This window comes from Phacochoerus africanus, chromosome 2 (assembly GCF_016906955.1).
Source record: "Phacochoerus africanus isolate WHEZ1 chromosome 2, ROS_Pafr_v1, whole genome shotgun sequence".
In the NCBI taxonomy this organism is placed as follows: Eukaryota; Metazoa; Chordata; class Mammalia; order Artiodactyla; family Suidae; genus Phacochoerus; species Phacochoerus africanus.
Window position 1 is genome coordinate 14,738,449 of NC_062545.1, and position 27,706 is coordinate 14,766,154.

Consider the following 27,706-nt stretch of genomic DNA (forward strand, 5'->3'; position numbering starts at 1 on the left):
AGCCCTGTCTCCTCGTCATCCAAAACACCCTCACGGGTCCACTCCATGCCCTCCTGAGATCTCAACCACTCGTGACTGATGGCTCCCCAGTCTGGACCTCTAGCTAGAGACTCATGTTTCCAACCATCACTGAACATCACCTGTGTGTCCTGGTGGCACTTCAACATCAACGTCACCACCGCCACCAGTAACCTAGTAGAGCACCTTGTGTAACAGCTTGTTTGTCTTTCCTTCTAGACTCTTATCTGAGACCCTATCTTTACTCCAGCCATGCTTGCCTTCTTCCTTTTTCAAACATTTATTTATTGCCCCATTTATTATTTACTTAACTCTACTGTGAGCTCAACAGTTAGAAAGAGCATCCTTTACTTAGCATCCAAATTTGCTACAGGCACATAATGTTTTTCAAGTTTTATTTCAATCTGACAGAAAGGCTGCAAGAATAATCAAGTGCATGCTTCACTTAGATTCACCAACTGTGAGAACATCTTGCCACATTTGATTTATTCCTTTTTCTCTGTACAGTCACAACTGCTGAATCATTTGTGAGTAATTTGTAGCCTTTAACAAAGGCTTAGGAGCCTGTATCTCCCAAGAACATTCCTTTGCATACAACTGTCAAGTTCAAGAACTTTAACAATGATACCTATTATTCACCATTGATCTCACTAATATGCCTTAGAGCAATTAGAGATGTACTGCATATAGCTTTAGGTGTCTTTAAAATCTGCTTAATCCAGTTCTAAGCCTTTCTTTGTCTTTCATAATATCAATAATGAGATCAACTGACACATGGCTCCTGACATGGTGCAAAGAGAACACAGCATCTCTCACTGAGAATCACCATAAATGTCAAAAGTGATTACCTTGAATCTACGTATGAGGAAACAGGAGACAAGGCCAAATTGAGGGACATGCTACAAACTGGATGCTTTTTAAACACACTGTCCTCATTCCCCGCCCCCGAGGGCCTGTGTTTGCCCCTGTTATGTCTGAGAACATTCCCTCCCAGCATCACTGACAACTCAGCACAGATGGCATCTCCTTGGAGAGTCCTGGGGACCCACCTTAGCCAAAGCCAACCCCACCCCACCCCAGTCAGTCTCCACCCTGTTACCCTGCTCTACTGTCTTTCAAAGCATTTACCACACTTTGAAATCACCTTGCTTATCTATTTGTTTACTTTTGTTATCTATTTCCCCACTAAACATAACTTTTGAGAGTGGGACTTTATCTAAAACAGTGCCTACTTTAGAATAGATCCTCACTTTTTTCAACTGCTGAAGGAAAGAATTTCCCTATCTTTGGTGCCTAAGACTCAACCAACGGTTCGCCAAATGGGTGACTCATCCAATGGATAATTCACTAAGCAGAATTTTTCCGGTTCAGGGTTCCTCCCTAGTTCTCTTTTTTGCTTACTCCAAACATTCACGAAATTTCAACATCAAGACTTCTTTTTGGATTCTCCACTCATTTACCACTGATTACTAAGACGCTCCATTTCACTTATCCTAAAGGAGAAAAATTCTTAGGGAAATGTGATAATTAGGGTCAGGTCATGACATGGTTGCCCTTTGCACTGACACTGAGATTAAGCAAAGATGATCTGAAAATACTGAAAAATACATTTCTGTACAAAGCTAGCAGGGAAGACTCAGGAGGGAGAGTGGAAGGGTAGATTCAGTCAACAAAAAGGAAGCTGTTTCAGTTGTCGGAAAGAGAATTCATGTATGTCCTCTCATTAGCAATATTTAAAATATTGTATCCAAGCACTATCTAAACATGTAGAGATAGAAGCCATAATCAATAGCAGGGCTGGTATCTGTAAGAGGGTGCAGGGTTACTCGTCCATCTCGGCAATGCCTTTGAACTTCTCTGCCTTAGATCAAAGTCACCAAAGCACCAATTTCAAAGGAAAGAAATTGGAAGCAAAACAAAGAAAAAAAGAAGCCTTGGGTAAAGGACCTAGCATAAATAATTCCCAGTACAGCAAATGCTACTCCCTTTTTCAATTAAATTTTTTAATTGTCCTTGAACACAGAAAAAGTAAGTGTTTATAATTAGTCAACTTAATTCAAGTACAAACCAAGGAGCACTCACTATTGTTTCAAATCAACTTCCTATTGCCTTTGGTAACACTGAGTAAATATACTCAGGACCTTTTAAAATGAAAAGAAAAATTTGCTCTCTGTTTGGTGTTCAAAAAGTCCTTTTCTCCTACCTGTTCTTTGAATGCTTTCTCACATGCTGCATTCTAAAGCCAGGTGGTGAAGGAATAATTAGATACCATGAGAAGCTAAGTGTTGCAGATGAAATAAACAAAGTTGGGTATATAAATGAATTAACTGGCTGTCATTCATTGTTTTAAACTTTTTAGTCTGAAATCATTTTAGAGAAAAGCTGCAAAATTAAAACAGAGAGATTCTGTATATCCTTTACCCAGCCTCCCCTAATGTTAATTACATACACAACCAAGGGACACTGGAACCAGGAAATAAACACTGATACAATACTATTATCTAAATTACAGACCTTATTCAAATTCCACCTGTTTTCTAACAATGTCCTTTTTCTGGTCCAGGAGACAACCCAGGCTCCCACATTGCATCTAGTTGTCAAGTCTCCTGAAGTCACTGACACTTAAAAAAAAAGACTTTTTAAAAAGAGTATTGGCCAGTTATTTTGTAGAAAATCCTTCAAGGTGTGTTTGTCTAATGCTTTCGCATGATCAGATTGTCATCATTTATTTTTGATAGTATAAAGCTCCTTCTTATTCAAAATAAGAGAAAACATTTAATTACTGATCTAGTTCAACCTTGACCAATAGAGTACACTTTCTAGGATTTTGTCCAATTGATTGTTTCACAATCTAAAGCTATTTATTCCCTTGGGTAAGGGGGGGAAAATCATCCCGTTAACTTTTACAGCCATATCCCAAATATTTTCTATAACTTCCTTTTTCATCAAAATAACCTAACCACGTTTATACTTCTAGATCTGAAATAGTTCTTTTACCAAATTTTTGTCTAGTGAAACTCTAAGATACTACACAGGTATGTTAAACCCTCTACTGTGGTTGTGGATTTGTCTACTAGAGATTTTTGTTTATGTTAATTTTTGTTTTACATATTTTCAAGTCATTTTATAAGGTGCATACACATTTAAAATTGTTATAACTTCCTGATGAATAAAAATTATTATTGTATGATGGTAATAAAATTTGTACCATTATTGTGACTTCATCTCTTTTTTGCCTTAAAAGTATTTTGTATCCTATTATTACATCTAATAAACTTTCTTTTGCTTATTATTTGGTTGGTAAATCTTTTTTACCTATTTTGCTAACTTTTTCATGTACTTTTGTTTATATGTGTCTTTAATAAATAGCATATACTTGGATTTTTAAAAAATTCAACCTGACAACTTTGTTGTTTAACTGAGCATTTAGTCCATTTATATTTATGGAATTACTGATATATTTGTACTTCTTTTTGTCTTCTTTTTCCTTTTTTCTTAGCTTTTTCAGTTTCTTTTTCTCTCCTTACCTTTTTGGGAAGCTTTAGTTTTGTTTTGTTTTTCTTTATACCTAGAATAGGGAGGCTTCTGACTTACATCAAATGTGAAGGCATATGCTTAGAGTCAGGTCTTTTCTTAAACTTGAGTTTGACTAAAAGGAGGAGAAAACAAAAAAGAACAGAGCAAATCAGAAGAGAGAGGAAACGCTTATTTTAAAGTGGAAATGGGAGTTCCCGTTGTGGTGCAGTGGTTAACAAATCCGACCAGGAACCATGAGGTTGGGGATTTGATCCCTGCCCTTGCTCAGTGGGTTAAGGATCAGGCGTTGCCATGAGCTGTGGTGCAGGTTGCAGATGCTTGGATCCCGCGTTGCTGTGGCTCTGGTGTAGGCCGGTGGCTACAGCTCTGATTCGACCCCTAGCCTGGGAACCTCCATATGCCGAGGGAGTGGCTCAAGAAAAGGCAAAAAAGACAAATAAATAAATAAATACATAAAAGTGGAAATAGATACTATTTCACATCCATTAGACAGCTACGAAAAAGAGGGAAAATAAAAGAGTGGACAAGGATGTGGAGAAATTGGAACACCTGTGCATTGCTGATGAGAATGGAAAATGGTGCAACCACAATGGAAAAAATTATGGCAGTTCCTCAAAAAATTAAAAATCGAATTACCACATAAGCTAGCAATTCCAATTCTTATACTTACAAGACTTGAAAGCAAGATCTTGAAGAGATATTTGTAGACCCATAATCACAGTAGCATTATTCACAATAAAACAGTACAAGTGCCCTTGTCCTGATGAATGAATAAACAAAGCATAGTATATACATACAATGGAACATCATTCAGCCGTAAAAAGGGAGGAAATTCTAACACGTGTACAGCATGGATGAACCTTGAAAGTATTATGCTAAGCGAAACAAACCAGTCACAAAGGACGAGTGTTGTACGATTCCACTTACACAAGGTAATTAGAATAGTCAAATTCAGACACAGAAAATGGAATGGTGGTTGCCAGGCGCTGGGAGGTGAGGATGGGAAGTTATTGCTGCGTGGATACAGAGTTTTGGTTTCGCAATAGGAAAAGCATTCTAGAGATAGATGGTAGTGATGGTTGCACAATAATGCAACTGTACTTAATGCCACTGAACTGTAACCTTAAATATGGTTAAGATGGTAAATTTTATGTTATGTGCATTTTACCGTAATTTTTAAAAGGCTGAAATCGTGGGGAAATAGGAGAAAATGACTTTACTTCCTTTACAGTTACACATGACCAGTTCTAAGTCTTTTACTTTGAGGAACCATAGCAGTTGATAGTCTGTGCTGCTACTTACATTCACTTCTCCTAACACATCCATCAGACAGCTATTCTAATTAACCCTTGTTTTTTTTGGGGGGGGAGTGCTTTTTTTTTTTTTTCCTTTTTGGCTTTTTAGGGCCACACCTGCAGCATATGTAAGTTCCCAGGCTAGCACCACAGCAACGCCAGATCCAAGCCATGCAGCATCTGTGACCTACACCACAGCTCATGGCAACACCTGGTCCTCATGACCTTTCCTCATGACCCACTGAGGAAAGCCAGGGATGGAACCCGAATCCTCACGCATACTAGTCAGGTTTGTTACCCCTGAGCCACAACAGGAACTCCCATAATTAACCCTTGTTTGACAGAGAGGAAAGGAACAAATCTCTGACAGAGGTATACATGTTTACTGGAGCCAGAGCTTTTGTTCGGCTCTTCCAAATACATAAAAACACTGATACTGCAAAGTAGCTATGCTTATGGCCTCTGAGTCCAAATCCAAGCATTTTTCATCCAATGACTGCTCGAGCTTTCTGCTGACTGATATTATTTTACATAATTTGGTAACATTTCCCAGCTTCCATACCTCGTTTCAAATGCATGGCAATGTTACACCGTTCTGCTCAAAGTAGCATTTATAAATTTCCCCAAAGCATGTTTTCGTCCTCCATGCTTGAGCTGTTGCACTTCAGGTCACTAAGAATATTGCTCTTAGTATCTGTCACATTTTCTAGCCTAGTAAAGCTATGATGATGATTTGATGAGGGGTAAAACCCAACTTGAGAAAAATGCAACATTACATTCGGTGCATGGAGGATACCAATGAAACGGTCATGATATATGTTTTTATAGACTCAATTCTTCATTGAGAGCAGAAGAATCAAGAGTCAAATTCATTTTTGTATTCTCCGTCCCTCGCACAGACCCTCAATAACCAACCATTAAGTTGGTGGTTGAGGTACGTACGGATGGAGGTGTCAGGGCTGCTGGCAGTCCTGTGTGGTAGTGGTGTCGATACAAGGCAAATTTCAAAAGTTGTAAAGGATGGTCATAGCTAATGTCGAGATGCATTTATTCGGTCACGCTGTGGGTACTTTACATACATTAACTGTGAAATTCCCAAACTACACTATGTGATAAGTATTATGATCCCATGTTTCAGATAAAGAAACTCAAGTTTGGAGATATTAAGTAATTTTTTTGCCCAAAATGTCACAGATAATAAGTGGTATAATCTGGAACCCAAAGCTAATACCTTCAGTCCCACAGTATTCTGCTGCTTCATACACCTGCATCCTAAGCCTGCTTCGTATTTTCATCTGTTTTTCAGTGCATAATAGTGTGGCAGGAAAAGCACAACACTTTCAAAAAGAAAGATATTTAAGTCCCTGCTCCAGTATTTGCCAACTGAGCAAGCAAATCGATTGCTCAACTGAGCAAGCATATAGATTTCCCATCACCTACATGATGGGAAATTCCTGCCTTGCCCATCTGAGTTATAACACTGTCTCAGGTGAAGCGTTTTGGAAGCTGAAAAAGTATTTGTAAGAAATGCTGGCCTTTTGCTTCTCAATGAAATTTAGGTCTTTCAGGTCAATTACAATCTTGGATTTGGTCAATTAAAATCTTTAGGTTAGTAGTAAAATTGACCCTAAAAAAAAATCTCAGTATGAATCAATAAGATTACTCAACACAATCACTTATTTACTACTAAAACCCATTTATTTTCTAACTTTGCAGTAGAAAATTCTGGCAGAGACCACCATTTAGGAACATCGCCAAGCAAGCGTTGGTGGTAGAATGGTGAGCATAGCTGCCTTCCTAAGAGCATCACCAATAAGAGGACAAACTGACATCTTGCACCTCCTGCTGTGATGTAGCAACACATCCCTTATATGGTATTCCTACCAAAAATCTTATCTTGAAAAACAACCAGATAAACCTATTCTACAGAACAAAAGACCTAGATTCTGCAAAAAAAAAAACAACAAAAAAACAAACAAACAAACAAACAAAAAACCCTAGTATTATTGAAGACAAAGAAAGGCTGAGGAACTCTTGTTTCAGGTTTACAGAGACCGAAGACACACGACTAAATACAATGTGTGTTCCTGAAATGAAAACTATTTTTTTTTTTTTTTGCAGTAAATGGCATTATTGGGACAATAGGCAAAATTTTAGCAGATGGCACACATTAAATAATATTATTATGACAACATTAAACACCCTGCATTTGATCATTGTATTTTGGTTAAAGAATGCCTCTGTTCTTAGGATATACACACTAGGGTATTCAGGAATGAAGGCCCATAAGGTTCTGTAATTTACTTTCAATTTGTTCCCCAAAACAAATATAATAATATAAACTCTACATCCTATGCCTGGGCTACTATTCATCATTCACAGAGGATACTACATAGGGATAAAATATATAGTTACCCAGTGGAAGAAAAATGAATTTTATTTGTGCGAGATTGGTACTAACTTTCCACAAATATACCAGGAATCAGAAAAATCTAAATATAGGTAAGGCACTCTAGGGTCAGCTGTAAGGCAACAATCAAAGCTGCTGAATATGAGAAGAATCCCTACAGCATGTGGAAGAAGCCACCCCATGTCTAGAATTGAAGGGGTCCAGAGACGGCTGGGCCGAGGACACCTCTTAGGTTCGCAGTTCAGCTGAACACAATTCCCCCGTGTTTCTGATACACTTTATACCTGCTGGACCGCTGGCGCCAGGTCCAGAAGGGGACACCTAACTAAGGGCTGAGCCTGAAAGTCCCCAATGCCTAAGTACCTCCTGGAAGTAAATGAGTAAATGGATCCAACGGCAATGCATTAGTGTTTCTGGAGTGTTTAGCAACGAAAAGACCAGTAACTGCTCAGGACTGGCATTAATCCTTCCACTCTGATTTGGAAGAAATTGCTGTGAATCACGTCTTGATAGCTAAGGAGTGTAAATTAAAAGGAAGAATTCCTTGCTCGGGGGACGGAGGTTCGTAGAGAGTCCTGTTTCTACAGGAGACAGACACTATCTTTTAGAATTTAACCCGTTTAAAATGGCCAAGAGAAGCAAACTGGTAGAACCTCAAATCCAGGAGCACTTCACAAACTCACGACCTACCCCTAACTTGCTCAAATTAGCCGGCCGCCGGCAATTCCAGTCCCCTTCGGCGCCGGGGACGCTCCGACTACCATCTACCCACCCGCGCGGGCGAGAGAAAGTTGCAGCCGCGGAGCGCCCCGCGCAGCCGGGCCGAGCATCCCCGGCCGAGCATCCCCCGCGCGCTCCGGGGTGGAGAGGGGCCGCCGGCGCCACCCCCGCGCGGCCGCGGGCTGGGACTGTACCTCGGGCGCGGGCGGTGAGGCGCCGAAGGCGGCGGGGCCGATGGGCTGCAGGCGCCGGGGGCCGGAGGAGCTCATGGCGGCCGGAGCCCCGCGGCGCGTTCAGACCCGTGGCGCCGGGAAGCTAGGCTGGCGCGGGAGCCCGCGGTGCGCGCCGGCGCGTCTCCTCGGGCAACCGGTAAACACCGCGGCGATGCCGCGAGGCCCGGATGACTGGCGGCGCCCGCGGGACCCGAAGGCCCAGCCGGGCTGCGAGCCATCCGGGCCTCCGGGGGGCGCCGGGCGGACCCCGATCCTCCCCAGGGTGTCCCCCTAAGCGCGGCGCAGCGGACGAGCGGCCCCCTCTGGCCCGACTGAGGCTCGGCTGGGCGGCAGACACCTGCCAAAGCGACCTGGGGACGGCGGGGTCGGAGGTGGGTCTTCACCGCGGGACTCCACCGCGAGCGCAATTCCGGGTCTTTTCCTCAGGTCTGGGACAGTGACAGCGAGGGGTCGTGTTGGCGGCGTGCGCTGTCGGAGCGTGCTGACACAAAAGAGAAGGAGCACTTATTTAGCGCCCACTGTGTGCCATCGCTGCTTCTTAAAGCGCCCGGGGCCGGCCTGCTGCGTATGCCGTCCGTGCAGTCGCACAGGCCCAGCGCTCAGAAGCGCCTCGCGCTTGTTTTAATGCCCTGCTGTCCCAGTTTTGAAATTCTTGGTGATTTTTGAACAGAGGTCCTTAAATGTGCTTTTTGTACTGGGATGGGCAAATCATGTAGCCTGTCCTGATGAGCGATTTTTTCATTTTACCTTCTCAACAACCCTGCAGGAAAATATAAATAACAGTAAGGCTAGTGTTGGTAACAGCCCTAGCTTCTAGTTATGAAACACCCACATGTGTTCTTTCAAGAGCTGTTCTAAGTGCTTTCCAATTATGACCTCAGTACTTAAAACACGATTATGAAACGGATATTAGAATAATCCATTTTTAAGGTGAGGAAACAGTCACAGGGAAATGAAATAAACTGTCCAAGAATATGCAGCGGATCTGTGACAGAAGGACCATAAGAGGAAAGCACAGAGAAAGTGAGTAACCTAACACCCCACTGTTTGTAGCAGAACCTCAAACTGGAACCTGCATGCATCTCACCTTAAGGCCCTTGGTAGACCTACCTGTGTGCTCTTCTAAAATTAAATGAAATCAGATATGGCAGCTTTTCTTGGAGTCCACCCCATCATCCTACCAGCATCCATTACTCTGAGGACTTCTTGACCTTGACAGTGGCTTTTGATTTTGCACTAACATTGCCATATATCCAATCCAGAGTCACCTCAATGCTTTCACTTGAAGCACCTTTTTTTTTTTTTTGCATTTTTAGTGTCGAACTCGCGGCATATGGAGATTCCCAGGCTAGGGGTCAAATCGGAGCTGTAGCTGCCGGCCTACACCACAGCCACAGCAACACCAGATCCAAGCCACGTCTGCAACCTACACCACAGCTCACGGCAATGTCAGATCCTTAACCTGCTGAGTGAGGCCAGGGATCGAACCCATATTCTTGTGGTTCCTAGTCGGATTCGTTTCCGCTGTGCCACAATGGGAACGCCCCTGAAGCAACATTTAAAAAAAAAAAATAGTCCTCAGTTGAAACTATGGTTTTCAGAGATCTCCTATTAATGGTATAGTTTGTAGTAAACATGCTTTCAAGTTGCAGTCTCTCCTTGCAGTAGAATCACCCAACTTGTCAAATTGTCAGTGAAACAGCACTGCCCAAGGAAACACAAAAGCTGTTGAAAGTTCAAGGCACCTGAAAGATAACTAACCTGAGCAGGTCCCTTCTCCATTAATTCTCCATGCAATTGTTTCAGAATTTTCTTTTATAAAGTCTCATTCTAGTCACTCTGGTCAAGCTTGGAACTCTTCTTCCTGACATGAGAAGACAGGAATTTACACAGTCCGTAAAAATCAGTGCTGGTGATGGATCTGGTCACAAGATGGGAGGAATCTATGCACAGCATGTGTGGACATCATCACCATTATGTACACTTTGCATATCTTGCAGTTTTGTCAATTATGCCTCAAGAAAGCTGGAGGCAAAAACACATACAATAAAAAAATTTAATTGGCGTTAAAAAGATTTTTCCCGATTACAGCAATGTACTTGGGGTTCCTGCTGTGGCACAGTGGATAAAGAATCTGACTGCAGCGGCTCGGGTGGATGCAGAGCACAAGTTTGATTCCCAGCCAAAGCAGTGAGTTAAAGGATGCCACGTTGCAGTGGTTGTGATGCAAGACACAATTTCGGCTCAGATTCTATTCTGGCCTGGGAACTTCCATATGCCATGGGTACAGCCATAAGAAAAGCAAGCAAGCAAGCAATGTACTTTCGTGGTAAGTGGCTCTCCTGACCCCCACCTGGATGTCTCCCAACGTTTTGGGATGTCAAGACATGAGCCAAGTGACTCTTTGCGGCTGGACCCTGGAAAGGACCGCAGTCCGGGACTAGCTAGCACTGTAGTGATAGAACATGCGGACTGGCTTGGAGGGAGGGGGAGACTCTGGATATAATAATAGTTTAGGCAAAAGAGGGCAGTGCAAATGCACAAACCGTATTCCTATCCAGATTTCTCACCAGACTCCCCTGTGGGCGATATGATTTGTAATACCCCGGTACAGACTTCCATTTTTCTTTATAATGACAACAGAGACAGGAAGCTACTAGCTGTGTGACCTAGTCCACCACAAATAACTGCTTCTTTATAGAAGAGGGAGGTTCCTCATTAGATGCCAGGCTAGTATGTAGAAACTCTTCCACTGCCCACATTTACAGCCCTGATTTACAGTGTTGTGTTAGTTTCTAGGGTATAGCAAAGTGATTCAGTTCTGTGGATATATATGCTTTTTTAGATCCTTTTCCATTATAGTTTATTACAAGGAATGAATACAGTTTCCTGTGCCATACAGTAGGACCTGCTATTTATCTATTTTATATATAGTTGTTTAGGCCAAGTGTTTAAACAATGACATAGCAAAGGCTGCACCCAAAGGAAGATAACAGGACAAGAGGAGCCGGAGAGAGAGGAGCGGCTGTCCCAGGCCAGGTGAGAGCAGGGACTGGTGCGCTGGGAGTGGGGACAGTGCCCAGAGGGAAAATTTGGAGGTGGATTCTACTGAGTTTACCATCCAGGCTGAAAGTGTAGAGAGGCCAGAAAGGCAGGGTGGCCATAAAGCAGAGGAGGGAGGTGGAGGGAGAGTTCAGCTGGGGACACTTCAGTCTGAGGTGCTGATAGGGGAAGGCAAACAAATATTTTGCAGTTTGGGGGATGGGAAGCCCTGGGCACATCCAGCTTAAACCAGAACGTCCAGCTCATTCTGCTGTAATGTTAAATTTTATCCTGAACTATATTTCTGAACTTGGCACGCTGCGATGTATGTTCAATAAATAAGATCATCTGAGACCAGATGCCCCATCAGTAGCTCTGGGAAGCGATGAAGATCTCTAAGCACTTGGGCTTTTATTTTGGAGCTCTCCTGTGGTTTCCTAAGTTTACTTCTCTGGTTTCTCCCTTTGGTTTGCTTGCTTGTTTGTTTGTCTTGCAAATACGCATGTTTCCCTTAGGAAAAATCTGTAAGAAGATAACTTTGGGGGCTTTCAGCCTAATTAGAAACCTGTCACTGAAAGCACTCCCATGACACTTGAGTTGTCTAAAGATTGTTTTCAAAGAATATGTTTGATTTAAATATTTTCCTAAACAACCGAATGAAATGTTGCCACATGCTCCAACTACTTTAGGCATCCAACGCCAGATTCCTGGGTGAAAGGCAGACCAGCGAAAGCTGCTTCTGTCCTTTGAGAGACCGCATTTAAAGATCTTTAAAACCATTATCAGCCTCTTCTTGGACTTGTTTCAGCTGTTTTGCTAATTTCCATTTGAAATGAGTCCTTCCTTAGCAATGACTTTCATTTTTATTGATTCCTTCTGAAATAAATCCTTGTCCCCTTGTTGTTCTTTTATGATAACCCCAACTGTAAAACAGTCTGTCACTGTCACTTTCAAAGATCTTTAGATACTTTCATATCATTCATCTTTAAAGTCCACTTTCCTTTCCAATACATATGACTGCTCCCATTATATTTTATAACCTAAAATAAATGTGATCTATTTGATACCTTTACAGTCGGCTAAGCTTAGAGACCACTAACAACTCACATTATAAACAATAACCAACTCAAGGACATCTGCTTCATCATTAAAGGAAATCACAGACTGCTCTTTTAATAAAAAGTAAAATCCCTACCAAAATTTTAAAGTACTTTTTAAATGTTTTAGTTGGGTGAATATAAGGTTCTGAAAGACATCCATGATAAATACATATCTTTCAGACTTGCATAGCTTTACCTGAGTTTAAATTCAACATTTGAATTCAATTTTACTCTGTATTTTCTCAACTAATCAAAAAGATTTGTATGTAACACCATCCTTCATGGCCTTACTAAAACACTCTTTCACTTATAAAACTGCAAGTTTAAAATTGTTTAAGGAGGAGTTCCCTGTCGTGGCTCGGCAGAGATGACACTGACTAGCATCCATGAGGACTCGGGTTCAATCCCTGGCCTCGTTCAGGGGGTCAAAGATCCAGCGTTGCCGTGAGCTGTTGTTTAAGTTGCAGATGCAGCTTGGATCGCACATTGCTGTGGCTGTGGCGTAGGCCGGCAGCTACAGTTCCCATTTGCCCCCTAGCCTGGAAACTTCCATATGCCATGGGTGCAGCCCTCAAAAGACAAAAGACAGAAATAAAATAAAGTAAAAATAAAATAAATAAAATAATAAAATAAAAATGTTTAAGGAGTTCCCTAGTGCTTCAGGGGGTTAAGGGTCTGGTGTTGTCACTGCAATGGCTCAGGTTCGATCCCTGACCTAGGAACTTCTGCATGCCTTGGGTGCAGCCAAAAATAATAAATAAGTAAATAGATTAATTAGTAAATTAGTTTAATATTTTAGGGAAAATTTGGAGGTATTAATCTGTCAATCAACATTAACATTTTTCTATCCCAAGGGAAAGAGTGAACTTTCTGGCAGACTGTCAGAAGAACCACCTCATCGTGTGTCTCTTTATAAGAAAATTGTCAACCAGTCAGGAGGACTGTGGAAAGTCTGGGATGAAGCAAGAGCCCTCCTTTGTGACTGCCCTCTCCTCCACACTCCCTGCAGCTCTGGGTCTTTTCATAAAGTCTTCCTTCCCTTTGGTGTTGCCCCAGAAGAGCCAGGAGTCAGGGTTTCTCAGGAAGTGGTTTATTGAGGACTACTCGTAGGATGAGGAGATGAGGAAAACAGGATACAGGAGAACAAGACCCTCAAGCAGGTGGCCAAGCCTGAAACTAACTTCCCACTTCAGTGCCGGGGGGGGGGGCAGCTCTTTATACCCCATCCCCACCCCAGCCTCTTTGTCAGGGAGCCAGACGACATGTCTCCAGGCAAAGGTACAGCCTTTGACAGCCAGTCTTTACAGCAGCTGCTGGAAAGGGGATCTCAGCTAAGGAAAGAGGTTCCAGAAAGGAGAGCATCTTCAACTGCATGACTCAGTCTCGGAAGAAACTTCCTTTGTCTGTTTCTCCTTTCTCCGTTCTTCCTATTGATTGCTTTAGTCTAGGTTTTAAGGAGTTTGGAGGGGGTTGTTTTTGTTTCTTTTTTTTTTTTTTTGAGCTTTTATACCAGTCTGCTTCTAATTAATTTTCAAACCAACACAAGAATTTTTTTTCTCAAACGCAAATCAGATCAGATTATTGCCCGGTTCTAAAACTTCAAGGAAACCCCACTGTTTATAGAAAAAGAAGGAGAGTCTTAACATCACATGACTCTTTTAAAATAATTTTCATACATTTATTATTTTTCCTTCTCAAAGCAACTCCTCTGAAGTGGGTATTATTATCCACTTATTACGTATGTGAAAACTGAAACTCAGAAAGGGAGCTTGCTCACATGCACGAAGCATAAATGACAGTACAGGTATAATTTCAAGTGAAGTCTCTCTCCCTCCAAGTTCTCTACTCTTTGTACTTGATTTTATCTAACAGTCAGCATTTCTCAAAAGTTGAACCCATCCACTCTGCTTACTGTGTTTCCCCCATGCAACCTATGCTATAGTCCAGGCTGCCACATATAATTGGTCAGGTTGTGCACTGCACAAAGTTGCCACATTTTGAGGAACATTGTTCAAAGCAGAGGCATATTTGCTATTTTGAAATATATCTGAATTTTATTACACTTTTATTGGCTCGGAAGACAGGAGATTTGTATATTTATTACGATATTTTTTTCAAATGAAAGAAAGGGTCTTTTGCAAAAGGTTAGATATATACTAGCTGCTTTGACTTATGAAGGAAGATTAAGTCTGATAATGAATAGTACCTAAAATAACTTGGGTTTTTAAATAAGAACCTGGTTTTCTGGCACACTGATCAGAGTATATCGTTAAGTTTTACAAACATAGTCAGTCAATTCTCGATGTTTGTGGACTCCACATTTGCAAATTCATCTACTCACCAAAATTTATTGACAACCCCAAAATCAATACTCACAGAGCTTTCTCAGTCTTTCACAGACGTGCACAGAACAGTGAGAAATCTGAGTCAACCACATGTTCCCAGCTGAGATCAAACAAAGCGGAGCTCTGCTTTCTTGTTTCAGCTCTCAAGCTATAAACAAGTGTCCTTTTTGTGGTTTATTTAGTTCCACTTTTTTTTTTTTGAATTTTTGTGGGGGGTGTGTGTATGTGTGTAATTTTGATATTTAAAATGGCTTCCAAGCATAGTGCTGAGGTGCTGTGCACTTTTCTTAAGCCAAAAAGGTTGTGATGTGCCTTACAGAGAAAACAGCATGTTAGCTAAGCTTCATTTAGGTATGAATTACAGTGCTGTTGACGGCATGAGTTCAGTGTTAATGAGTCAACAATGTATATTAAGCAGCGTCTTTAAACAGAAACACACATAAAATAAGGTCCTTATTGACCAGTTAGTGAAGATGCTATGACAACAAGCTCAGTCACTAAGCCTGTATTTCCCCTGGGAGCAGTGGATCAGTGTTGGCTAATTCAGTGTTTAAAGCAACTGTATAGAATATACACTGTGAATAACAGGAATCTACTGTATTCTACTGGAATTAGCCACTGATTACATTTGATACTCATATTGCAGTTTGATCATCTGCTGTTTGTTTTTTGTTCAGGATGGTATCTTTGAACTTCCAATTTAATCTACAAGTATCTTCATTATGACCACTGCCTTTAAATAACTAATATTTGATAAAGAGATAATTAAATGGGATAAGCCAAATGTACTTCCTGACGATTCAGATACATAACCATGTAATACAAAATTTTTAATTACATATACTTATTAAAAATGATCCTATAAAACTGGATTGTGATGATCATTGTACAACTATAAATGTAATAAAGTCATTGAGTAATAAAAAATAAAAATAAAAAATTATCCACCTGAAGTAAAAATAGATTGTTCCACAACAATCCATAGGTACAAAGTTTTGGAAGTTTATCACCCAGGATGAAATGAAAAAAATCTGTGAATCTTTGTTCATTTTTCCTGTCTCATAGTATTTTTTATTCTACCTATATTTTAAACTTTTGGGGGATGAAAAAATGACATGAAGAATAAAACAAGTTCAAAGATTTGCACATTTCTTGGGTATTCTAAAAAGCAAGCCAAATGTTACTTCAAAAAATAATAACTTTTAAATGCATTTGCTCTGTGTTCACCGGGCATGCTTTTAAAAATAAAATGTGTGTTATTAGCAAAAGAATGCAGGAATCAAAATTCATTATGCATAATACCCTTGAAAGCATCAAAGAGATTATGAAATTCTTTGAAGGAAAAGGAAGCAATGGTGCTTACAAAAATATTTTCGGTGGTCATGCAGCAATATAGTCTTTAAAAGAGAGGTTTATAATGTTGAAAGAATATCAGTGCTGTACCACTTCAGCAGATGTATTACTGACAAATTAGAACTGATCCATGTAGTTGGCAGATTTTTCCCAGACAAAAGCCAGCCCTCTTTTTTGGTAGCTGGAAATAGCAGACTGACTGCCCAGTGAAACTCTGTAGGGGCAAGAATTTTCCCTGCTTGAAGTTCCCACTGTAGTGCAATGGGATTGGCAGTGTCTCTGGAGCGTGGGGATGCAGGTTCAATCCCCAGCCTAGTGGGTTAAAAGGATCTGGTGTTGCTGCATCTGTGGCATGGGTCACAGCTGTGGCTTGGATTTGATCCCTGGCCTGGGAACTCCATATGCCATGGGGTGGCCAAAAATGAAAAAAAAAAAAAAAAAAAAGAATTTCCCCTGCTTTAATAAAGTTGGCAATCAGTAGATATACCCTTAATTGAAATCAGATTATAAATGAGATCTAGTTCTTTCCATATGTGGGGGGGGGGGGGGAAACACCAGTAAAGTATAAACTTGTGTGAGAGATCTTGTCCCTTTTTAAAAATATTAAAAGTCCTTGAATTTATCTCTGGAGTTGGAGGCCTTCAAATCTGGTTAATTGTATGGACTCCAGAGCCAATCTGCCTGGGATGAAATTCTGGCTCTACCACTTCCTAGCCTTGTGACCATGGGTAAATTTCTCTACCTCCTTGGGCCTGTTTCCTTAGATGCACTATAGAGGGAATAGTAGTATTTAACTCACAGAGTTGTTGCAAGGATTACATGAGTTAATGCATGTAAAGTGCCTAGTCCAGAACCTGTGACAAAGTACAAAATAAGTGTTAGCTGTTAGCATTATTATTTTTAAACACAGAGTAGAAAAGAGTGTATATGTACATACATATATATCTCCAAATCTTATTGCTATACAGCAGAAGTTAATACAACATTGTAAATCAACTATAGTTCAATTTTAAAAATCAATAAAAATAAAACACAAGGTAGAACAATTTCCCACAAGACATTGCAGAAAAGGACTAGAAAAGCAAAGGGTTTGCAATTCTTTTTTTTTTTTTTCCTCTTATTCTAAATTACTCAGAACTTCAGAAGAGCAGCATATAAAAATAATTTTTTTTTTTGTCTTTTTAGGTCCAAACCTGTGGGATTTGGAAATTCCCTGGCTAGGGGTTGAATCAGAGCTGTAGCTACCATCCTACACTGCAGCCACAGCAACACCAGATCCAAGCCAAGTCTGAAAACTATACCACAGCTCACAGCAACCAGTAAAGTATAACTTAATATGCGAGATCCTTAACCCACTGAGCAAGGCCAGGGATCAAACCTGCATCTTCATGGATACCAGTCGGGTTCATTACCACTGAGCCAAACAGGAACTCCAATTCTTAGAGCATTTTCATTACTTTTGGAAAATAAGAATTTTAGAAAGGGGCTGAAACAACAGAGATGCCTCATCTCCAAGAACTTAGAAATCAAATGGTCTCAGGGTACAGAGGCAACCCAAGAGTCTGTCAACAGATGAATGGATAAAGAAGATGTGTGTGTGTGGGGGGGTGTATACACACAACGCACAAATAATGGAATACTACTCAGCCATTAAAAAGTGTGAAATTTTGCCATTTGGAGCAACATAGATGAACTTGGAAGGCATTATGCCAAGTTAAATAAGTCAGATGGAGAAAAGTAAATACTATATGATATCACTTATATGTGGAATCTAAAGAAACTAGTGAGTACTACAAAAAGAAGCAGCTCGCAGATATAGAGAACAAACCAGAGGTTACCAGTGGGGAGAGGGAAGGGGGGAGGGGCAACAAAGGGGTAGGGGATTAACAAGTACAAACTATTAGGTATAAAATAAGCTACAAGGATATATTGTATAACATGGAGAATATAGCCAACATTTTATAATAACTATAAATGAAGTATAAACCTCTTTAAAATTGTGAGACACTATATTGTACACCAGTAATTTGTATAATATTCCTGTACATCAACTAGTTCAAGTTAAAGGAAAAAAACAAATCAGGTGGCCTCCTTTGATTAAAACAAAGCAAAGATATGTAAAACGCCTTTGGAAGACACCATTTCCTCAGCCAAGAAAGGGGTGTAACTTAATTGAATACACTAACATATATCAAGAATACGTATAAAACCATGAGAGCGGTACTGCACAGTGGAAGCTCAGGAAAAAGATGAACCTGAGCACTTGTGAACCTCCAGCGCTAATGTCCATTTGATAGCCTTATTTCTCATCTGAATTAATTCATGGGCTTTCAGGTTTTTACAGATCAATATTCTGCCCTCTCAGCCTGCAAGCCTGTGGCCACAAAGCCCTCCCCCGGGGACCTCGCCCTCCCTCGGGATCGTCATTCTCCCACGGGACACATCAGGCGTTCAAGACAGCAGGACCCTGATGTCACAGTTCTGTTTAGTCAGGATCGCTCTAAGACAGCAACGAAAACATGAATGTGGTTCTTCGGGTTCTTTTTTGCTCCCACAAGTTGAAGTTCTTGAAGGACCAATGTCAAACATTTCCACCCAAAAATATGATGACTTGCCAAACAAACATTCCATCAAAAATCAACTTTCAAAAGCAAATGCGGTTGCTAAATTAAGCAAAACTCCAGCTTCTCCTGGGTCTTTAGAAAAGTCTTTATTATTTTGGAAAATCTTATGGCTTTGGATAGGGGAGTGTGGGATTTTCCTGACCCCTTTTAGACACGCTTTGGGTGTCTTTGAAAATGACGCCAACTTTCTTTCAAAAGGCAACAAATAATTCTTGTTAATAAAAAAGTTTGTAAAAGCCGAGAGCAAAAAATCTTCCTCAGATGCCCTGGCTCTTCAGAATTGATTCTGACTTCCTGCTGAGGTTTTCGCCAAAGTATTCAAAAACATTTCAATGATTTTTCTGATTCAGACCAGGCTAGGTTTTATTACCAAGCTTATACATACATATAAAGTCATCCTCATCTACTCCTCTCAACAACATCATAAAATTGAATTCGTCTAATTTTGGGAAGGAGATTTTAATCTTCTGCTGATTCACAGATTTGGACCTCAATTAAAATACCCTCTTTATAAGCGTGCATTACTAGTCATAAATTTCCTTGGTCTATAAAACGTCCCCTAATAAAAGAGAAAGAGAAGGAAGCAAGTTACAGGAAGCAGAGTCTTTGGCTAATCGTTTTTTAAAAGAAATGAATGCCTCCGCCTTTCCAGGGACAGATGTCTCGAGGTAGCTCCAAAAAGATTCATCCTTGATAAACAAAACACTGATTTATGAGTGTAAACTGCCTTTAGTTCATTAGCTGAATCAGCCACAATCACTTTATACCTGCTTGATACAGGTATGAAGTCATCGAGCAGTGATCAGACTGTATATTGAGTTCAAAAGAGTAAAAGGTATTTGGGTCTAACCTCAGGGACTTTCCACTTACTAAGGAATGATAAGTTGCAGAAAAGGGAAAAACCATAAAACACAGCTACAAAACAATTAGTCACCAAACAACATTGCAAATATGGTAAGTCATCGCTGGAGTTAGAAATGTACCTGATGATAGGTTGGGAAAGACTTCACTAGGGAGGTGAATTCAACCAAAATTCTGAAAAAGAAAATGAGGAAAAGTAAGAATTATTCTGGAGTTCCTGTTGTGGCTCAGCAGTTTAGAACCCGATGTTGTCTCTGTGAGGATGTTGCTGCAAGCCATGGTGAAGGTCACAGATGCAGCTCGTATCTGGTGTTGCCCTGGCTGTGGTGTAGACTGGCAACTGCAGCTCCAACTCGACCCCTAGCCCTGAAACATCTATGCCAATGATGCAGTTGTAAAAAGAAAAAAGAATTATTCTAGGAGTTCCCATCATGGCTCAGCAGAAGTGAATCTGACTAGCATCCATGAAGACGTAGGTTCGATCCCTGCCCTCGCTCAGTGGACTAAGGATCCTGCATTGCCTTGAGCTGTGGTGTAGGTCACAGATGAGGCTCGAATCTGGCATTGCTGTGGCTGTGGCGTAGGCCAGAGACTACAGTTCCAATTCTCCACCTCGTCTGGGAACCTCCATAAGCCTCAGGTATGGCCCTAAAAAAATAAATAAATAAAGGCAGACCAAAAAAATAAAAATAAAAAAATTAGGAATTATCCTAATTCTTTAACACATATGCTTCAGGAGCAGGCATTTTATAACATACATGTGAACAAAACTCTGAATCAGTTTTTATACTTTTCCGTGTTCACAGTCACAAAAACTCAGACATAAATTCAGCCTGACTTGTCCCAAAGGCAAAGACACACATCCAGGGCCCAGGATTATGTTTTCCAATGTGTGTCAAGGCCCAGTTAGTGGTTCACTAAACCTGGTTAGGTTTGACCTTGAATTCTGACCTTTGGTACGTAGGCAGAAGCAAAGCATATCACACTCAGGCTTGGCCTGCAAAATCTTTTGTGTGATGTCGTATGCTCACAATTCCCTGTCTTCTGGCTTGATGCCGATTCCTGGATGACCTCGGAAATCACAAGTCAAAGGTGGCAGAACCTCCATTCAGCCCGGGCCCCTGAATGTTTGCAAAGAGCAGATAATCCCATCATTTCCCCACACACATCCCCCCTAAATGGACTTCCCATTTGTTAAGCCAGGGAGCTTTGAGTGTTGACCTGTTGTAACAGCTTGCATAATCTTACCTATATAATGTGTCACATTTTAAAACAAACGAACAAAAAAGCAAAAAGACACGTAATCCTGATGACTTTTGTTGAGGAATGTTAGAAACTTATGAAAGAAGATGTATCATGAACTCATTTCATTTTTAGACAAAAAAGTAAAACATTTGAATGGCAGGTAAAATTAAAACTGTTAAGTACAGATACAGTTAGAAGAAAACATGGAGTGATCCAATTTTTTGAAGGGGAAAAAAATGGTTTTGACATGGGTAAGGTCTGTGATACAACTGGCTGTGCCCTCCCGTGACCCACTCCCACCCCCACCCCCACCAATGTTCTGGGGCCAGAATAGCTTCTGTCTGTGGGGAAGAATAAGACTCTTCATGGGAGTTCCTGTCGTGGTTAATGAATCCGACTAGGAACCATGAGGTTGTGGGTTCATTCCCTGCCCTTGCTCAGTGGGTTAAGGATCCAGCGTTGCCATGAGCTGTGGTGTAGGTTGCAGACTTGGCTCGGATCCCATGTTGCTGTGGCTGTGGTGTAGGCTGGCAGCTGCAGCTCCAATTCGACCCCTAGCCTGGGAACCTCCATATGTCGCGGGAGTGGCCCTAGAAAAGGCAAAAAGACAAAAAAAAAAAAAAGACTCTTCATGCATTGGGTAAGAACTTTAGAGTGTATGGTTTCCCACACAGGAAACTCACTTTTTGTTTTTCCTATGTCACACATCATGCCCGTGAAATTTTGCATGGAAGCAAATACTCAAAACAGATCATCTTGGCACTGCTCGGGTTGAAGTGAGTTGAAAACACAGCTCCAGCCCCAAATTTCTCCTGGTACCCCTGGAACCCCTTAACAAAACCCCAGAGGCTCTTAGGAGCACAATTTTGAGAGCTATGGCTGACACTAATTCAACTGCAAAATATTAGGTAGGGTCACACAAAACATCCTTAGTGCCCTTTATAACTTATAATGGCCTTATCATCCACCAGTTGATCTGCATTTTTGGAAATTATTTAAATTTTCAGCCTAGATCAACTCTGAAGACAATAAACTCCATTTTCCTCTAAAATAGTTCTCTTTCTCTTTTTTTTTGGATGCTTCCATGGTATGTGGTGCAGGTATCGAACCTTCCATGGTATGTGGAAGTTCCCAGCACTAGGTATCGAACCTGCGCCACAGCAGCAACCCGAGCCACTTCAGTGACAACACCAGATTCTTAACCCACTGTGCCATCTGAGAACTCCTAAAATATTTCTTTCCGTTCATCTTTCTACCATCAGTCTAATCCACATTATGATTCCTTTGCCTCAGTTTCTCCCCCCCCTTCCCAATCTATCCAGCACACTTCCTTTGAAGTCTATTATTCTTTGTCCAGCAGTATAAGTGGCCTTTATACAATATAAATCTGAGCAGGTCACTCTTGCTGGAAACCCTCCAATGGCTGCCTATCACTTATCGAATAAAGAGCCAAAGATCTTCCGATGGCCCCCCAAGACTCCACATGACTTGGCTTCAGCTCCCCTGTCCCCGCCACACTCCCTGCAGCTCCTTGCTCTTTCTCAAGCCCACCCCCCAGGGCCCCTTACACTCACATTTGCCTACACCTGTCCCTCTCACTTCCCAGTTGGCTCTCCGGTGGCTTGCTGATGTATTTCACTCAAGTTCAAGACCAGATCTGGTCTGTACAAGTGACTACCCCTGACCACTCTGCCTAAAATAGCCTCTTCTCCAGAGTTCCCACTGTGGTGCAGTGGGTTAAGGATCTGGCATTGTCTCTGTGGCAGCAAGGGTTTGATCCCTGACTTGCACAGTGGGTTAAGAATCTGGTGGAGTCACTGAAGTGGCTCAGGTTGCTGCTGTGGTGCAGGTTCGATACCTAATGCTGGGAACTTCCATATACCATGAAAGCTCTGTTGCCGCTTCAGTTTGGATTCCATCCCTGGCCCAGGAATTTCCATATGCTGCAGCTGCAGCCAAAAAAATAAAACTAAAATAAAATAAAATAGCCTCTTCTTCTCACCCTACTCAGAGCATATCCCTTCCAGACACTAAATCACACAGGGGCTTGCTTGTTTCCCTTCACTTGGATCATAAGCTCCTGGAAGGGGGGGATGTTTATTTTGCTCGTTTTTCCATCCCAACCCCTAAAACAATATGGAGCACACATTTGTTGCTCAGTAAATAATCTTGTAAATGAATAAACGAACGAATTCCCTCAGAGTTTGTAGCACTGAATGAGTACTCTTTCCGGCACGAAAACATTCAGACCCCAGCATCATCAAGGCACGGTTCCCCTTTGCAGCCTTATTTGCCATCTCGGAGTCTCCGGGATGTTGACGCTCACAGCAACATGCAGGAATCTCAAAGGCGTGGTGCAGCATGAAAGAAGCCAGCCTTGAAAGCGTTTGTATCATATGGTTCTACATACATGACAGTCTCCAAAGGACAAGACTATAGGCCAGAGAACAAGATCTGTGATGCCAGGAGTTATGGGCAGGGTGCAGGGTGACTATAAAAAATAAAAATAAAACAAGGGACATTTGGGGGGCAAGGAAATTATTCTGTATCCTGATTATGGTGGTGGTCATGCATCCGAAATCACTGAATTGGACTCCAAAGCAAAGAAAGTCAAGTTTAGCTTACAGTATTATTCTGCGAGGCAATATAGATGATGGCAAAAACTATGTCTGGGTGGGCCCTTTTACCCTCGTTCAAATGCAGGTCCTGGAGTTCCCATTGTGGCGCAGCAGAAACGAATCTGACTAGGAACCATAAGGTTTCGGGTTTGATCCCTGGCCTCGCTCAGTGGATTAAGGATCCGGCATTGCCGTGAGCTGTGGTGTAGGTCGCAGATGCGGCTCGGAGCCTGCATTGCTGTGGCTGTGGCGTAGGCCGGCGGCTACAGCTCTGATTCAGCCCTCAGCCTGGGAACCTCCATGTGCCACAGGTGTGGCCCTAAAAAGACAAAAAAAAAAAAAAAAAGAAAGAAAAGAAAAAAGAAAAAATGCAGGTCCTGTTACTCGCCAGCATTGGCAAGTTTCTTATTCTCTGAGTCTTACATCCTGTATGTAAAATAATGCAAATAAAGCATCACTTTCAGACATGAAATTCTCCACAGGAAGAAGAGAAATATCTCCTTCCATGAATCCCTTTATAGGAGCAATCATTGGAAAAGGGAGCAGTACCAACATAGAGAAGGATGTTCAGATATGATGGAGGCTGTGCCAGAAAGAAAGAAGGGAAAATTACCTTCTATTGTCATTCAACATTGTCTGCTTCACTTCCTACCCTTGGAGTCCTGTTGCTAAACCAGACTTCTCGACATAATGAAACATTCCTTCATTCCATGAAGAATTTCTGTCTACAGTGTCAACAGTCTACAATCTGGAGTATTTTCAATTAATTCTTTAACTGAAAATAAATTGTATAATTTGGTCCTCCTTTACCAGTGTATTTAATTGCAGCTTCATGATCTGTCTTTTAGAAACCATTTTAAACGTCCAAAGCGGTTCAGCTTGCAAAAGCCCTTTGTCACATACAAATCCACCTGCCCCGTGCAGAGGTAGGAATCACCATCTTACAGATAGGGATCACAAGGGAAATAAGCCAATCTTCCGATGGGTTAAAAAGATTAATAGAAAACTTCCCATGTGGCTCAGCAGGCTAAGGATCTGGCACTATTACAGCAGTGGCTCCTGTCGCTGCTGTGGTGTAGTTTCCATCTGTGGCTCAGGAACTTCTGAATGCCACAGTGCAGTCAAAGAGGTGGCGGGGGCGGGGAGTGGGGGGGAGACTCGTAGAAAAAAATAGAGTTTTCCACAAAGAAAAAATGACATAAATAAGGAGGGAGTAGGATTTTCCACAAAGGTAAAATGCCAATTTCTGTGCAAGAAGAGGAAATGGGAATACCCTATCTTGGTGCATGGCAGAAAATCAAGACAATTAGATCATAAAATCATAAATAGAGCCAAAAGTAAGTTTACTGCTTATATACAAGAACATTAACAGAATAACTGACTGCCTAGCTATAAATCATACAGTTAATTAGGAACAGAGCTGGGACTGGAATTCATATTCCTTGCTCAAGTTACCAATTCTTTTCAACAAGAATCCACCTCAATAATGGAAGGTAGCTGATGGATCTTCTCTAAGACAATTATTAGAGTCTCAGCAATTCAAATCATTTTCCATTCAAGAACGGATGAGAAAGGAAGTAAAAACATAAAAACTAAGACATACTTTACAGATCCACATAAAATTGTGCCTCATTTCATTTTAAACAACGTATCGGTGATATCATCCGAGACGAGGCAAGAACTGGAAATTTACATCAACAGATTTTGCATTTCGCCAAAACAGCAAAACAATTTTTACATGATCCCTTTGGTTGAAAGAACGAGCCAGCGGGTTCTCATCAAATCATTCCATCAGGTCACAGAATAATTTCTCTTCAAAATAACTACCCATTCGTTTTCAGGGAGTTGGTGGCTTGAAACATGAGAGGTTCCTTCTCAGTACTGGATTTGTTTAGCTCTCACACCAAAGTTCTTAGAGAAGATTTCCTTTCTCTGTGTGGTATTCTCAGCCTACGGCAAAATTCCATGAATTCACACATACCCAAATGATACAAAAAGGTAATGGTACAGAGACACAATCCCCATTCCCACCCACCCCCATCCGAGAGCATTATTTTAAAGCCTATCATGGATATTTAGCCGCATCATCTCATGGCTCAAATTTCCACTGATGGTATATTTGTTCACTTTTAAAAAGAAACTAATTACACGGTTACAAGTTATGGGAAAGGCATAGTAACTTGAAATAAAAGCCATAACTTGACTTCAGGAGTCCAGCAGATCAGAGTTTAAATTTTGACTCTGCCATTGACTAGTGGAGTGGCTTGTGCCCAGTTATGTGAACTCACTGAGATCTGGTGCACCTATAATGGCATAAAAATATTTGCCTCTGGGATTTTTTTTTTTCATGAAGATATCATGCCACACTGTGAGTAAAGCACTTCATACTGTGCCTGGAACACAGGGCTCCATAATTGGTATCTATTCTGATTATAATGTATCTATAATATGCTCGATATTCATTGATTGCCAGTAATTATTACAAAAATTGACAATATATGTGAAAGAAATTTTTTTTTTTTGGTCTTTTTGCCATTTCTTGGGCCGCTCCCGCAGCATATGGAGGTTCCCAGGCTAGGGGTCGAATTGGAGCTGTAGCCACCAGCCTATGCCAGAGCCACAGCAATGCTGGATCCGAGCCGCGTCTGCAACCTACACCACAGCTCACGGCAATGCCAGATCGTTAACCCACTGAGCAAGGACAGGGATCGAACCCGCAACCTCATGGTTCCTAGTCGGGTTCGTTAACCACTGCGCCACGACGGGAACTCCCAGAAATTTTTGTTAAATTTTGTTTCTTGCTTTATGTTTGAAACAGCTCATTCTGATGTCTGATTTTTAGGATTTTTAAAATATGTTGAGTTCTAAATAGGAAAGCATTCCAAATACCTTTTTATCACTTTTTATTTTGGGGGGAGTTATGTTTTATTCAGCAGATATTCTTAGGACTTCAAGCCCAGGAGACAGCATCTCAAATAACCCTGAGAAAAATGCTCCTCATCCCTTTTTATTTAAGATACAAAAACAAACACAAACATAAACACACACACAAAACAAAATCTTCTAATAGTAAGGTTAAGGATGACTCAATCCATGTGCGCACGTGAAATCTTTTCTTTCATTTTAAGGACCCTTGGAAGAAATCAAGCTGGACAACAGAGGTATTATATTAAGTGAAGTTTGAGATGGAAAGAAAAAATACAATATATGTCCTTTTCACCTCAAAAACAAATCATAAAAATAAACCCGGTCATGGCTTTCACCAATTTGGTGAAAAAGAAAGAAAAGTGATAAAAGGTAAAAATAAGAGGAGTTCCCGTGTGGCTTAGGGTTTAAGAACCTGACTAGTATCCATGAGGATGTGAGTTCGATCCCTGACCTTGCTCAGTGATTAAGGATCCAGGCGTTGCCACAAGCTGTAGCTTAGGTCGCAGATGCAGCTCGGATCTGTGTTGCTATGGCTATGGTGGAGGCCGAATCTACCCCTAGCCTGGGAACTTCCATATGCCCCAGGAGTGGCCCTGAAGAGGAAAATAAGTATATACATAAGAGCAGGTGCTTGTAACTGTTTTGTGCCATGAACTTCTCCAAGTTAAGCATCTAAATTTTCGAGGTAATGATTAAACAATTATTCAAGACAGCTGAAGCCACTGTAACGTAACATGAAAAGATCTGTGATTTTGGCAGGTGACAAAAGTACATGTCTGCTAATATTGCTGAGCTTATGGTCCATATTCAACATTGAAGGAAATAGCTACATTTGTATTAGAGAGTAATGAAAATAAAGATGAAAATTTTCACCACCCAAGCTAACAGACCACCTGACTTCGATCCGCTGATTCCCTTGGATGCCAGTTGCAGAATTTCTGCTTTGGAGACACACCAAGCCCAAATCATATGTTCTTAATTGCAAGATAGAATTGGAATATTCATTCCTTAAAATCTTCTGAATCAAGGAGTTCCCTGATGGCTTAGTTGTTCAGGATCTGGTGTTATCACTGCTGTGGCACATGTTCAGGCCCTGGTGCAGGAATATCCACATGCCAGGTATAGCAAAAGGAGCAAACAAACAAAACATACATTTTCTGAGTCATGGTAAAAACTAATTTGCTGTGTTGTAAACCAATAAGGAAACATACAGTTTTTCTTCTTTCCTTCAAGCAAAGCTTAAGTGAATGAAAAGCCATTGTTTTTGTCTTCTTACAAAGTTTTTTCTAGCGTGACTTTTCTACATTGCTACCAAATTCAATTTTTTTTCCACTTCTCAATTTTATTTTCAAATTCACCTCTTTTGATACACTTTTA

The 27,706-nt window shown here is 41.1% G+C and overlaps 1 protein-coding gene across 3 annotated transcripts in view; it reads right to left on the bottom strand.

The window, feature by feature from the left end:
- CCDC170 (coiled-coil domain containing 170) overlaps window positions 1-8,389 on the bottom strand; it is a 92,251-nt gene extending 83,862 nt beyond the window's left edge. For all 3 annotated transcript variants that reach the window (XM_047769925.1, XM_047769923.1, XM_047769922.1), the window contains exon 1: window positions 8,175-8,389. In XM_047769925.1, coding sequence (XP_047625881.1) covers window positions 8,175-8,249 — 75 coding nt within the window. In that variant the 5' untranslated portion in view covers window positions 8,250-8,389. The remainder of the gene's footprint in view (window positions 1-8,174) is intronic.
- Window positions 8,390-27,706: the final 19,317 nt, after the last annotated feature.